Source organism: Centruroides sculpturatus, unplaced genomic scaffold, assembly GCF_000671375.1.
Source record: "Centruroides sculpturatus isolate CEXI.00-Female unplaced genomic scaffold, Cexi_2.0 scaffold373, whole genome shotgun sequence".
In the NCBI taxonomy this organism is placed as follows: domain Eukaryota; kingdom Metazoa; phylum Arthropoda; class Arachnida; order Scorpiones; family Buthidae; genus Centruroides; species Centruroides sculpturatus.
In genome coordinates this window covers 386,032-402,532 of record NW_019384580.1, presented here as the reverse complement: position 1 = coordinate 402,532, position 16,501 = coordinate 386,032, and the positions used below count along the sequence as shown (strand labels likewise).

Genomic DNA, 16,501 nt, shown 5'->3' with positions numbered 1-16,501 from the left:
GAAATGATATCCCGCATTCCTGCTGTAAGCAACCGCAATTGGTGACATATTTAGTCTGCAAGCCGATAATGTCTAACCTCAAACAGCTTCTCCGATGAAGCAATACCTTGGAGAAATTGTCCAAATGAACTGGCTTGCATAGTCTCTGGACCTAAGTCCCCATCGTGCATATCTGGAAGGATCTTGGTAGTCATGTTGCCGTCCTTTATTCCACCAAATATGAAATATGGTACGGTAAAGAATAAGTCGTTTCATTTAAATTGATTGTATATTTTTTGAGTTACCATATTTCCATTTGTTCTTAATTTATAGTTTAACTGAAGAATAAAATTCTTAATTGCATTTATTTACAATAGTTAATTCTTATTAAAATATTCAGTATTAAACTAAAATACGAAGAAGGATTTATAGGAAGATGTGTTTAAATTATCAATTTAAATTTATGTAATGCGAATTTTAATTAATTTGATATCTGCAAATTAAATTTAAAGATCTCATTTCTCACTTAACATGCTTTTCATATTCTTCTCCAAGTTCTTATCACTTTCCTCTTATTTCAGATCATCAAATCTTTTCTCTTCTTAATTCGAAGTTTAGACTATTTACAAAAAGTCAAAATAACTTTTGAGTCTATCTTTATCCTTTTTTACACCACCACAGAAAGAAGAACCTTCTTAATCCAATGGTTACCCCGGATAAAACAAAGTGCATCAAAGAGAACCAAAAAGGAAAAAGATGTTGTCCCCCTCAGTTTATCTAGTTTTTTCCTCTTTTTTTTCTTCTTCCTGCACATCTTACACAACCTTTCTCCAATCAGGGTGCTCTAAGAAGATGGTTTGGTTGACACTCATCAGACGCACACCTGGCAAGTCAATTATCGCTTCACCATTATCGCTTCTTGCAATAATGTCCAAACGAGGTGTAACAATGGCTCAGTTATCATGAAGTTATTAAATGTTAAATTTATGAAATAATAACAGTTTCAATGTAAATTATATGAATCTGTCAAAATGTTTTATCGTATACTATAAGAATATGATAAAAATTTTATTTATTTATTTTTCGATTCTAGTGGATAACACCACTGAATACTGTACTAGTAGTTGGTCACGGGTTCAAGCTTCGTCATTTTACTTTTCCGGTTCTGTTATATATAACAGGGAAAGTATGGCGATTGGTCGAAAGTTGACCCCAAGATTTTTGCATTTTTGGACTCAGGGGACCTTGAAACATCGAGAAATGCAAAAAACATTGAAGATTTTGTCTGTATGCATGGATGTTAGTGTGAAGCACAATTTTGTTCACCCCTCTTTTTTGAGGCTTAATAACTCCTGTGCTTTTTGTCGAAAATTTCTGAAATTTTGCTGGGAGATTTGTGTATTAGGGGAATTGATGCAATTAAATTTTGATTATTAAAGGTCGAGGAGTGGAAAGATAGAGGGGGTCGTGTATCGTATCTCGAGCGGGATCAGACTTTTACTCGTTATTAGTATTTACAATTTTTTTACAAAACTCATTTCTATCCTCAAAATTAAGCTTTTTGCCATTTTATAATAATTAAAAATATAAAACGTTTTTTTGGTAAAATATCATAACAGATGGTGCCACACACAATTTTAAATGTTGCCAGGAAAGTTAAGCAACTCTTTGCCAGATATATATATATATATTTTGTTTTGTGGCCGGCGAAGTTTTTCAGATTTTTTTCACGGGTCTAACACCTAAATACAGGCCAATTTTCCACAGAAAGTCTTCCCGGGAGGAACCCCCTTGGCAGATTTCTCAAGTTTTGTGTTGCCTTATCCTATCAAACAACTAGCTATACATACGATTATAAATGAAATATATCTTAATATTATGTTCTCGTGATTAATTTGATGAAATTATACATAGTCTACATATACACAAAATATAGACTATATACAACTTTAAGATATTACTTTATATTCTGAATAATTTTACTAGAATCATATAATTTCCATGAGAATTATCTGGTATTAAACTTCGAATTCTCATACATATTTAAATCAAAATTTATACATATTTTTTTAATTTTTCGAGTGAATCCATTTAATTTTAATTAAATTATAATCGCCTGTTAANTATAGACTATATACAACTTTAAGATATTACTTTATATTCTGAATAATTTTACTAGAATCATATAATTTCCATGAGAATTATCTGGTATTAAACTTCGAATTCTCATACATATTTAAATCAAAATTTATACATATTTTTTTAATTTTTCGAGTGAATCCATTTAATTTTAATTAAATTATAATCGCCTGTTAAAAATATTTAAAGGAGGGTGCAGAAAAGAAACAATATGCCTCATCAAAGTTCTTTTACTACCTGAGTACCCGGCTTTTTTCGAGACAAACTCTCAGAAGAGGGTACAGCTGCGAGCCTATCTCCCTAAATTCGCTCCTCACCAGCAAATTTCTGTATATTATTATCTTTTTATATATTAATCACTATAGGAGACTTTAACATTTCTGAAGTAATCGTTAAAGAAAGAAAAATATTATCTATCAGTTTTATAAAGTAACTGCAATCATAAACTAATTAAATTAAAATTTTCTTTTTATCAAATTTTCCTCTGGGCTTCTCGTTAAAAATATATTTAAAATTGATTTTATTTCAGGAAAAATAATAAATTTGATAATTTAAGATATTATTTAATTATAATGATAAATTTTAAAGTCATTAATAAGTTTCATAAATATAAAATTAAAATGACGATGTCATTATTTTCCATTTTACGTTGATACTTAATTAATGATTATTAAGTGAAGAAAAACGAATAATAAATTAGTAAATAAAGACTATTTACTAATTTATTATTCATTTTTCTTCATTTATTAAAGAATAAATAAAAATATTATTTTAAAGCAATATCTTACAGATTCATTTAAATATTGTAGAATACTGTGTATTTATTTATTGTGTATTTGTTCGCGGGTTCGTATCTGATTAATGGACTGGCTCGCGGATTTTTGATTTTCTTCACGTTCCTAACAACTAAATAGGGGCCAAATTCCTTGAAAGCCCTCCAGAGAGGCATCGTCTCTTCGTAGATTGTCGATGTATTACGTTTTGTTACCCAAACAATTCAATTCAATATGTAGGCCTATTTATTATAAGATAAACAACTTTGTTTAATTAATTGAATTCATATCTATAAATACACAATAATGCAAATGTTTAAAAATAATGAGCAATTATTTATTATGATATCGTCACAATGCTTGGCTGAAATTTTTCGTCTGAATGTTCACAAATTTTTTAGTAGTGTCTTGCCCCTGTATGTTATATTATTCCTGTTAGTAACAGAATCGTGCCGGTCATCTATCTAACTCCTTTCAGGATAAAATTTCTGAATTGACATAATGTGACTTCCGGTGCAAAACGGACGTTCGTATAAAGTTAGTCTGGTCCTACTAATCCTAAACTTTCCATATTTATCTCGAATTTCATCTATCTTACACCATTCTTGAGATTAAGAAAGACAGACAGACTACAGTGGGAATTTATAGGTCTACAATTTTTCAAATTGCAGCCCAAAATACTCAATCAAAATAACGTTTAATGCATTATATAGGAATAGGCATAAGAACATATATAGGAATATGTATGTATATGTCAAGTCTACAGTTCTGTATTTATTTTATAAATACATAAATATTAAATTAAAATAAAATACTTCGTATGAATTGTCAATATTCCTATATCTATAGAATTTATTTGTAATATAGTATGTCCCCTAAGTCTGGAACCACAGTAGTTATTTTGATGGTAGGAATCGCAGTTACCATGAAGAGGTTGCATCCAGACTTTCCAAATTACGCGCAGAGATTTGGATGCTTCCCATTAAATTCTTCAGCAGCTTCACGCTAGCTGCGGGTCCTATCATCAAAATAATTCGACTTATTTGGCACCATGTGTAATATTATCTCTATGGCTTAGTAATATGTTTATTAAAAATTTTCTATACATAAATATATACATGTTTAACAAGTATATTTCTTTGTAGTGGTACATATTTTTGTTTTCTTTTCGTAAATTTTAAACATATTTATTGTCATCAAAGCTATGGTTTTATGAGCATTAATAACGAATAAACCATAAAAATATTCATTTAAAACAAGAAAAATTATCTTTAATAAATTAAGAATATCAACATCGACGTTTTTATATATAAGAGATTATATCCGACAGAAAAAAAGTAATTGGATAAATATAATTTTATAAAGGGCTTACTTTTAAATTAATGAAGATAAATAAAAAATATTAAATTAAAAAGTAGATTGCACTTGTTTAACGCTAAACAGGAATAAAAAACTTCCAACTAAACGTGTTATGAAAAATGTCTTGTGATAAATTCAATATACTTAAATAGATCATATAACACACTGTTTTATGTTAAATTCCAGCTTTATACGACTTTAATTTTCCAAAAACTACTTAAAAACTTTATAGTTACATAATATTAAAACAGTAAATATTTCTTACCTTTACGTTTGGTAAAGGTGTTTGGAAAATGTCGATAGGTGTTGCTTTAATTTTAAATTTTTTTACATGTTTTACTTCTTTTCTGCACCTATTGAGTCTCAAATATTACTAAATAAACTCTTAACTAGTTCTTCTCATTAATCCTCTTCTAGCTCCAAAATAAAATAGTAATAAAATTATTTACTCTCTGTGCGAGAGACATTTTTAAAAATTCATTTATGTTACGCGTATTTTTAAACTCAATATAGAACAAAAACTGTATTTTAAACGTAAAATATTGAACAATTCATTATATATTATAAATAAAAAAGAGTTCGACTAATATAATATTTCTAGACATAAAATTTATACTGATTATCTTTTAATATAAAATCGACAAACTGAAATTTTTCAATTTATTTTTATATCAATTGCGGAAGAGAAAGCTCGTGATTAAAGGAATAAATTTAGAACTTTAAGTTTTTCTACTTAAATAAATTTATTGTATTATTTTTTTCCATAAAAAAGACATTCTTAAAGTTAAATAAATGAAAAAAATTTCAAACGTAATTTACGTCACTATTTTTTTTCGGTTATTAATAGACATGAATATATCGTACCGTATCGATCTGAAATAAAAGCGAAAAATTGACTCAAAGACAAAGAATACAACCAATTAAAAGTTTTATGGAATTCTCTTTAACTTTATCCAACACCTGTTTCGATCATTTGAACGGTCAAGATAACAAATTTTGTACAATTACAAACTTTATTACAGAATAAAAATATCTAAGATTTCTTATTTTTTTATTTCTTATTTTCAGAAAGAAATGGCAAGATTATTTGGAAGCAAGAATTTCTCGTTACAGAAGATTAAAATCGCTTGAAATCTTCAGGAATGTCGTCATTGCAGACATCATCGTAACTTAAAACCATGTATTTTCCATTCATCGAAATGAATAATTCTTGGACGCTTCCCGAAGAACAGATTTTCCTGATGAATCTAACATTCCTTACGGACACATATTTGTGGCCTCTGAATAATACTCATAATCTAACCTATTACATCAATGAGACACACGATTCGAATTCTTCTGTTGAAAATTATTTTACAGATACTAATTTAATGTTTATGGCTTTCACATCTGTAGCGTTAGGTGTGGTTATTTCGGCTACTGTAGTTGGTAACGTGTTTGTCATAGCAGCTATATTTTTGGAAAGAAATCTGCAAACGGTTGGCAACGGTTTAGTATTATCTTTAGCAGTTGCCGATTTAATGGTTGCTTGTTTAGTCATGCCTTTGGGTGCTGTATATGAAGTTCGTCAAGAATGGACACTTGGACCCGAATTATGTGATGTATGGACGTCTTGTGATGTATTGTGCTGTACGGCTTCCATCCTTCATTTATTGGCTATAGCTGTAGACAGATACTGGGCTGTAACGCATGTCGATTATGTAAGACAAAGAAACATTCGTCATATCAGTGTCATGATTATAATCGTATGGGGGGTGGCTTTTGTCGTTTCTGTTGCCCCAGTTTTCGGGTGGAAAGATCCAGATTTTCATCAGAGAGTCGAAATCGAAAAGCGTTGTTTGGTTAGTCAAGATGCAGCTTACCAAATCTTCGCCACCTGTTCGACATTTTATGTACCACTAGTTGCTATTTTTGTTCTTTACGGAAGAATATATCGAGTTGCCAGAAAGCGGATACGTAATAAACCCGGAAGCAGAAGTGTACCGGTATTAGGAAAGGCTTCCAAAACCTCCGTATCACCAGTAATGACAGAATTAACAGTTGTAACAACAACAACATCGTCATCTCATCACAGTTCCGATTTTAACTGTGCCACTAATGGAATGACTGATCATCAAGACATTACGGCACCTATTCTACCTAAAAAAAAGAGGAAGAAGAGAAAAGAGTGCTTGGAGTTAAAACGAGAAAAGAAAGCAGCAAAGACATTGGCTATTATTACAGGAGTGTTTGTTGTATGCTGGTTGCCGTTTTTCGTGACAGCTCTCCTTATGCCTCTGTGCCAGTTATGTCAGCCAGAAGATTACGTCTTCAGCATATTCCTCTGGCTAGGATATGCCAATTCCATGATAAATCCAATTATCTATACCATCTTCAGTCCAGATTTCCGTAATGCATTTACTCGTATCTTATGCGGAGAAAAGAGATCGACGTATAGAAGATGAGATCGAAAAGTTTTGTGAAAAAGTGATACCGGCACAGATCAATCTTGGAAGTACTTTAAGTCGAATGTTGAGACAGGTGAGTGACCAGTTGTCAGGAGCTGAATCATCGAGGCGTTTGTTGAGCAAGAGAATCGTTTGCCTTGCACTGGTAATCGATAAATAGTACCTTAGGAAGAGACTGTTGCAGGCGACTGTCTGTCTATAAGGGGCTAAGAAGTTATACAGTCAGGTTAAGTGACTATCCATTTACTCTGAAATTGAAAGCAAAATGTATTTGAAGTAGATCTTTATAAAATTATTTATTAATTAAAATTTGTCGTCAATAGATAAAAAACGAATATAAACTATAGAGATCTTGTTATAAAGTCGGAATAAACATATGTTAAATTTGTTGTAAGCATTTAAAACTGTAATATTCCAGGCTTTATAATGTGAATGGTGATAAATATACTCGTATTTAAATATTAAAGAGTAAAATTATTCCATTAAAAAACGCAACAATAAATTTTAATTTTCGATTTGTTTTTATATTGTTGTATCAAAAATAACTCATTTATTGCATTTGAAAGTAACATAAATAATTTTAAAATTATTTCACTTTTTAGAGATAGAAAGCATTCGTATATATCAGCAGATCGATTACTAGCGAGCTTCTAAACATTTACATAAAGATAAATGCATCAATTCTCGAGAACGAAATACTTAATCTGATTAATATCATATCCATTTATCAGCCTGTTACACCTGTTTATTTATTACATTTCACCTGCCTTCACCAGAAAAGAGAGTTGGAAATACTTTTAGAATGTTAAATCCTTAGCAGCAAGCGCATTTAAATGAAATCGTTTCAGTTTCCGACTCACTAAGATAGATATTCTTCTATACTTTACTAAGATAGATATCTTATTTGCTCGAAAATTATTCATATTTTGATTAATAAAGGGATTTTATGGTGGTACTTGATCAGAAAAGATGACAAGAGAACTCGAATTAAAAAGATTAATAGCGCTAAAATATTTAGAATGTAAATTAATGAAACGTGAGCGTTAAATTTTCTGAATTACTTTATAGTAGATTTATCGAATATAAATTTTAATTATATTTTACTATTGCATTATTTTAACATTTTGTTTAACGATGAGAGTTATTATATAGGATGCTTTAAAAAAATGTTAAAACTTATATGAAGGTACGCATTCATTGCTGCAGGAGTAGGAGGATCATACCTTTTTTGAGAACTCCACAATTGGACGGTGATTTCTTGTACAGGATAGAGAACTACACAAAGGACAACTTGCCACTAAAAAAATTACTTGCATTACACGTTACACATTACTTTCATTACAAGTTACTATTGTCACAAATTACTTTCATTTCATGTTATTTCATTTATAGTTATTTGAAACACCCTGTATAAGATCTAGATTAAAGCTCATTAATTCAGTATAACACTGCTATTTCATAATAAAAATAAAAACATTCATTATTACAGTAGTCTAATTTTAAAATAATATTTTTTTACTTAAAAGCATGGGCGTCCGCAAAGGGGGGGGGCAAACGGAGCACTTGTCCTTCCCTGGGATCGAGTAAAAAAATTCCACAAATTATAATCGTAAAAGTAATTGAAATATGAAACTTCACACCCTCGACCATGGGACGACTTATCCGTCTTTTTGTATTCATATAATATTGTATTCTACAATTCACCTGTGAAAATACCCCAATAATTAAGTAATTAAATAAAAATGTATTGATGTAATAATTTGTCTCTGAGAGCAGATCCTCTATGGAAAATTATTTTTATTTTATACGTAAAAGATTTAATTTTAGGTATGAGAAGTTATTTTATATACAAAATTAACCTATTTATGTATAAAATAATAATAAAACATGGACAAATGTTTTGTGGAGTATCCAGTTGTATTTATTTAAAACGTGTGAAAAAAATCCGTGTTTATCTTCAGGTTAAATTAATTTTATTTAAAAATATTCAAGACAAATGTTTAAAATAATTCAAAATTTGAAATATCTTTTAATTTTATAAAGACCACCTTTCAATAATGGCCATTTTTCAATAATTCTTTTCTAAACAAAAATGTATACAGAAAAACTAGCCGTTGTTTGTTGGATAATGTTGCCATCAGTAGCCGTTGTTCATAGGTTTGACTGTATTTAACTTTAAGAATGTTACATTAAAATTTATTTAATGTTAATTATTAATAACACATTTTAAAACATGATTTAGGTGATGTATAAATTTTTAAAAAGTATACATTTTTTTTCCTAAATAATTACTGTACATGGAGATTTTAAAAATTTAAGCAAAATTAGCATTAAATGTCTAATAATATAATATAAACATAAATAAATAAATATAAAATAATATAATTAAATTAATTATCTAAGAGTTTACTTTTTATTTATAGTCGCACCCAGTACCATGAAGTTCTAATTCGCTCTCCCTCCTACTAATATTGATTCTAGTTACACTACTGATGACATATTATTATTATTATTAAAATTTAAAATCTCCTAGTTAAATATGTTTTTTTTTCATTTATTCATAATTATTAATAATCGCACTTCAACTTATTATCTACAAGTTTTTGAGAGCAAATGAAAGCAGGAATAATTTCTGAATACATGTTTATAATTTTAAAAAAAAATCTTCATAAAACGGAAAAGTAATTTTTAAATATTTACGTTTATGTAAGAAGTAAGTTTATAAATAAAAAATTTCCATAAATCTATATCGTCCATCGATGACCGAGTGGATGACGCCACTAGCCAGTGATATTCGGTCGCAGGTTTGCGCCTCGCTAATGGGCTGGCCGAGTGGGATTTTTCGGGTTTTTTTTTTACGTATCTAACAATTAAATAGAGGCCAATATACCATAAAACGTCTTCCCAGGAGGCACTCCGCTTTGGCAGATCGCCCATGTATTGCATTACCTAACCCACTAATCTGATCCATAAATCTATACTAATATTTCTTCAATAAATTCAATTTAAATGTTACATTAGTCTACAATTAGAAAATTTACATTTTCTAATTGTAGACTAATTAAAAATGTTATTTTCAATTTACCTGGATATGTTAAAGAGCACCTTTTTATTATATATTTACTACATTTCCAAAGGAATATATAAAGAAAACTTCGAATATCCGCACTAGTATTCATCGAGCGAGAAAGTGGGTTTTATATAGACTATATCATAAAAAAAAAGATCATGTTATATAGATTACAGAATTAGCATTTATAAATATTGAACAAATACAATCAAACTCTGAAAAGTTAAAGTTCCTCACAAAAACGACATTAAGAGAACATATTCAACTCGAGAAAAAACTCTCTAAATTCCGGTTTCAGCTTCCTTTTCCCTTTTTTTATCCAGAAGAGATCTGTCGTTTATCCCTTGTAAACCTTTCTTTTATAAGTGTTCTGTGATTTCAGATTCGATTATTCTGTAGCCAGGAGATCGAGCGGAACATAAATATTACAGTTTTCAAGTTTAAACATTATTTTGCTGCACAATAACTTTAAAATAATGTATATTCAATATACACAACATCATCACAATTCTACAAGTTACAATATATATAAAATGCGATAATTCACGATAATTATTGAATATTAAATTAAGATTTAGCATATCAATTTTCTAAATTATAACCATATTTACTAAATTTTTCTTTATATAAGAAATATAATTTTCCAATACTTTATATGTCACTAAACTCTTGAACAAGCTAAACACGAAGAAAAAATGTTTATAAATATAATTTATTGGTTCTAATTTCTAAAGATTATCTTTATTTCTATAAAAGTATTAAATATATATAAACCATCGTGTTTTAAAAAATTTGTCATGAATAGATCAGTCAAAAACTGGTCCCTCAGCCAGTGGCGTATGCAGGATTTTGAGAATATGGGTGCTGCTCAAGGCAGATACAGTGGGGAGGGGGGCAAGGTACATATCCTTGTCGTATTTTGCAGAATAATACTGAATTACCCTAGAATTATTTTACTTACCTAATTGAAGACAAACGATATGCATTATTATATTTATTTTTATTTTAAAATAACAAAACTGATTGCTTTTGTATCAATGGGGTGCTGCAGCACCATAAGCGTCCTCTCGGATACGCCCTTTCATCACTGATCGAAGGATAAAACCACTGACATAAGTCATGGGTTTGCATCCGACCAACTGGCTCTTCACGTAGAGTTAGTTTTCCAGGTTTTCTTCACGTGTCTAACACCTAAATAAGGGTCAGTCTCCCGTTTCCGGGTTTTCTTCTCAGATTTAACAGCTAAACAGAAAGTCCTTCCGGGAATCACTTCCTTGGCATATCGCTTATGTTTTGCGTTGCCTTATTCCATCAATCCAATAAAAACTGGGTCTAAAATTTATATCAAATACCACATCTTTCATTTCTGCTGAATATTAATTAATGTAAAGCATCAAATCTTAATAAAAAAAAATGTACTGAAAGTATCAAGCTTTTGATTCTTTTAAATTTAATAAACTAAAACAGAAATTAACTCTGTAGTAACATTATTTAAATCATTTCTCGTGTTACTTTATAAAATATTTACCTTATCTCTGAGTTATTTTTATTGATTTTTAAGGCTAACGAATTTAGTAAATGATGGGTTTAATTACATAAACAAAATGCTAATAAAAATTCCTTTTCCTGTAAATTTCTCAAATGGATTTGCAAATTAAATAACCAGAAAAGAAAATTAGATAATGTTAATAACGCATCCAAAGTAGTTTTAAAATTATATATTTGGTTTTATTTTTTTACATTTCCTTTGGAACATTTATAAATATTTTTAAAAAAATGTAAATGTAGCTTTCAATGTTTTTGCAATATTTTATATAAACTTTTTTTTATTTTCAAATTTTTTCTGTTTTATAACATTATATAATGAGGGAAAAAAATGATAAAGCAGAAAAATTTCAAAATAATCCTGTTTTGAACTTGGTAACATGCCAAAAACAGCAAAAACACTTATTGAATAACACTATCCAATACAAAGTGCAACAATTTTTATTATGCAATAACTTTTATTTTTTAAAATCATTTATTATTAAAAATCTTAATTTTCTATATTATTTTATTTTTTGAATTAATATTTAAATTAATATAATTATACGATTTTTTCCTCATCTTTCAAATACACTCGAGTCAACAGTAACCGTGTGGATAAAAATAAATAATCACTGGTGATTAGTCGTGGGTTCGCACCTGACCAACCGGCTGTCCACATGCACATGAAGTTCTCCGGGATTTCTTCACGTTTCTAGCACCTAAATGGGGACCAGTTTGCTATAGAAAATCTTCCCGGATGACAGATCGTCCAAATGGTTTATTGTGTTCTTCCATCAATCTAATCCAAATACACCTGTCTCGTTTTCAAACATCGGATGCGTTTGAAGATTTAATGGGATACAGCAACGCAACACCAGGGCGATCTGCCAAGGGAGATGCCGCAACCTAAATAGAAGCCAGTTTCTATGAAAACCTGGTGTTTATTTAGGACGATACGTGAAGAAAACCCGTAAAACTCCAAGTCGGTGAGGCGCGAACCCACGACCAATCCACTACGTAAGTTACAGTACCTTGTATATAATTAAGGACTTAATATTCTTTCGTTTCTCCAAACTACCTTCACTCTTCATCTCTACTTAAGGAAAGGATTGCAGAAAATAACAACTTATCAAAAAATAACGTAAACTTTCAGAGAAGTTTAGTAAAATGAGTGAAAAATTTAAAACTAGAAGATAGCGTGCAACGATACCATTTCGTGATTTGCCGAAATTGGAAGTAATGCAGCTTTAGATTTACAGTATTAAGAGAAAACACTGAAAAAACTAAAACAGGGATTTCGGGGTAAAATAGAAAGGTTTTACTAAAGCAAAACTTTTCTATTAATGCAGCTAGTGATTTCGAGATTAGGAGTCATCATGAAAGAAACTGGAATCAACTTTTCAAAATTTAATAAAAACATTTCACAAAGTTTACAAATCTGAAAATTTCACCCGATTAATTTTTCTTTTGAAATCAAAACCGAAATACATTCTGTGCTATAATATGTCATAGTGTTGCATAATTGTTACTACTTTTAAAGGCCGTTACGTATTACAGAGGAAATAAATATACATCGATCGTTAATAAACTATATAAGCGAATCATTCAAAAAATAAAAGTTTTTTCTTTAATTTAATTATTATGTATTGAATCGTACGTGGCATAAAGGAATAGCAAACGTATAGAATCGTACTCGCTTTCATATCATTTTCATACATCTGTAATAATCTTTTTATTACAACGAACGTCCTTCGTGTTTGCGGTTATCGATGCACTATCCGAAAGGGGCAAAGTATGCCTTCGCTTTGGCACTCGCAACTCTTCGTTACCTTCACAACAATGCGAACAAAAAATACACATTTCCAAACTTCGAGTAGAAACAGCACACGGATATATCTAGATCAGTCAAAAACTGGTCCCTCAGCCAGTGGCGTATGCAGGATTTTGAGAATATGGGTGCTGCTCAAGGCAGATACAGTGGGGAGGGGGGCAAGGTACATATCCTTGTCGTATTTTGCAGAATAATACTGAATTACCCTAGAATTATTTTACTTACCTAATTGAAGACAAACGATATGCATTATTATATTTATTTTTATTTTAAAATAACAAAACTGATTGCTTTTGTATCAATGGGGTGCTGCAGCACCATAAGCGTCCTCTCGGATACGCCCTTTCATCACTGATCGAAGGATAAAACCACTGACATAAGTCATGGGTTTGCATCCGACCAACTGGCTCTTCACGTAGAGTTAGTTTTCCAGGTTTTCTTCACGTGTCTAACACCTAAATAAGGGTCAGTCTCCCGTTTCCGGGTTTTCTTCTCAGATTTAACAGCTAAACAGAAAGTCCTTCCGGGAATCACTTCCTTGGCATATCGCTTATGTTTTGCGTTGCCTTATTCCATCAATCCAATAAAAACTGGGTCTAAAATTTATATCAAATACCACATCTTTCATTTCTGCTGAATATTAATTAATGTAAAGCATCAAATCTTAATAAAAAAAAATGTACTGAAAGTATCAAGCTTTTGATTCTTTTAAATTTAATAAACTAAAACAGAAATTAACTCTGTAGTAACATTATTTAAATCATTTCTCGTGTTACTTTATAAAATATTTACCTTATCTCTGAGTTATTTTTATTGATTTTTAAGGCTACCGAATTTAGTAAATGATGGGTTTAATTACATAAACAAAATGCTAATAAAAATTCCTTTTCCTGTAAATTTCTCAAATGGATTTGCAAATTAAATAACCAGAAAAGAAAATTAGATAATGTTAATAACGCATCCAAAGTAGTTTTAANTATTTGCTCGAAAATTATTCATATTTTGATTAATAAAGGGATTTTATGGTGGTACTTGATCAGAAAAGATGACAAGAGAACTCGAATTAAAAAGATTAATAGCGCTAAAATATTTAGAATGTAAATTAATGAAACGTGAGCGTTAAATTTTCTGAATTACATAAAATCGACAAACTGAAATTTTTCAATTTATTTTTATATCAATTGCGGAAGAGAAAGCTCGTGATTAAAGGAATAAATTTAGAACTTTAAGTTTTTCTACTTAAATAAATTTATTGTATTATTTTTTTCCATAAAAAAGACATTCTTAAAGTTAAATAAATGAAAAAAATTTCAAACGTAATTTACGTCACTATTTTTTTTCGGTTATTAATAGACNAAAATCTTAATTTTCTATATTATTTTATTTTTTGAATTAATATTTAAATTAATATAATTATACGATTTTTTCCTCATCTTTCAAATACACTCGAGTCAACAGTAACCGTGTGGATAAAAATAAATAATCACTGGTGATTAGTCGTGGGTTCGCACCTGACCAACCGGCTGTCCACATGCACATGAAGTTCTCCGGGATTTCTTCACGTTTCTAGCACCTAAATGGGGACCAGTTTGCTATAGAAAATCTTCCCGGATGACAGATCGTCCAAATGGTTTATTGTGTTCTTCCATCAATCTAATCCAAATACACCTGTCTCGTTTTCAAACATCGGATGCGTTTGAAGATTTAATGGGATACAGCAACGCAACACCAGGGCGATCTGCCAAGGGAGATGCCGCAACCTAAATAGAAGCCAGTTTCTATGAAAACCTGGTGTTTATTTAGGACGATACGTGAAGAAAACCCGTAAAACTCCAAGTCGGTGAGGCGCGAACCCACGACCAATCCACTACGTAAGTTACAGTACCTTGTATATAATTAAGGACTTAATATTCTTTCGTTACTCCAAACTACCTTCACTCTTCATCTCTACTTAAGGAAAGGATTGCAGAAAATAACAACTTATCAAAAAATAACGTAAACTTTCAGAGAAGTTTAGTAAAATGAGTGAAAAATTTAAAACTAGAAGATAGCGTGCAACGATACCATTTCGTGATTTGCCGAAATTGGAAGTAATGCAGCTTTAGATTTACAGTATTAAGAGAAAACACTGAAAAAACTAAAACAGGGATTTCGGGGTAAAATAGAAAGGTTTTACTAAAGCAAAACTTTTCTATTAATGCAGCTAGTGATTTCGAGATTAGGAGTCATCATGAAAGAAACTGGAATCAACTTTTCAAAATTTAATAAAAACATTTCACAAAGTTTACAAATCTGAAAATTTCACCCGATTAATTTTTCTTTTGAAATCAAAACCGAAATACATTCTGTGCTATAATATGTCATAGTGTTGCATAATTGTTACTACTTTTAAAGGCCGTTACGTATTACAGAGGAAATAAATATACATCGATCGTTAATAAACTATATAAGCGAATCATTCAAAAAATAAAAGTTTTTTCTTTAATTTAATTATTATGTATTGAATCGTACGTGGCATAAAGGAATAGCAAACGTATAGAATCGTACTCGCTTTCATATCATTTTCATACATCTGTAATAATCTTTTTATTACAACGAACGTCCTTCGTGTTTGCGGTTATCGATGCACTATCCGAAAGGGGCAAAGTATGCCTTCGCTTTGGCACTCGCAACTCTACGTTACCTTCACAACAATGCGAACAAAAAATACACATTTCCAAACTTCGAGTAGAAACAGCACACGGATATATCTGCAAATTTACGTGTAATGCGCGAGTACGTTTGTAACGCAAAAAACGATAAACCATTTCGTGTTTTGCCGAAATTGGAAGTAAGATACTTTGTGAACTGCTTCCAGTCATTTATCTCCTCGATTTTCTATTTAACCACTAATAAGAACGTAAAAATGCTGTTGATCATTTCCTTACGTATTAGAAATTTCTCTTAATTTGAAAAGCTGTCTCTTTTAATAAGCAAATATGCTTATCACATATGGCAAACTGTCGTCTATGTAAATATTTCTCTTATAAAAAACGCAATCTCCATTTTTGCAATACTTTGTCCAAAAACTTATCTTCTAGTTTTGAAATTTTTCTCTCATTTTACTAATGTTATTTTCTGAATTTAAAAAGTTTAGTCTAATTTTTGATAAGTTGTTCTTATTTTATTCAATCCTTCGCTTAAATAGAGATAAAGAGTATAATATTAATGCGCCGTATATTCTTATAGTGAATAATTATTTTTATTAAACGAATATAATTACCAAATAAATCATTTTAAAATTTATTAAGTAATTTTTATGATAAATAAACACTGAATTATTTATATTAATCACTGAATGAAAAGTTATAAAATTCAAGTCAATAAAAATTTTTTA

The 16,501-nt window shown here is 29.9% G+C and overlaps 1 protein-coding gene across 2 annotated transcripts in view; it reads left to right on the top strand.

Annotated features, from left to right (window-relative positions):
• LOC111624450 (5-hydroxytryptamine receptor 2B-like) overlaps positions 1–7,129 on the top strand; it is a 68,647-nt gene extending 61,518 nt beyond the window's left edge. For both annotated transcript variants that reach the window (XM_023367288.1, XM_023367287.1), the window contains one exon: positions 5,319–7,129. In XM_023367288.1, coding sequence (XP_023223056.1) covers positions 5,429–6,694 — 1,266 coding nt within the window. In that variant the 5' untranslated portion in view covers positions 5,319–5,428 and the 3' untranslated portion in view covers positions 6,695–7,129. The remainder of the gene's footprint in view (positions 1–5,318) is intronic.
• Positions 7,130–16,501: the final 9,372 nt, after the last annotated feature.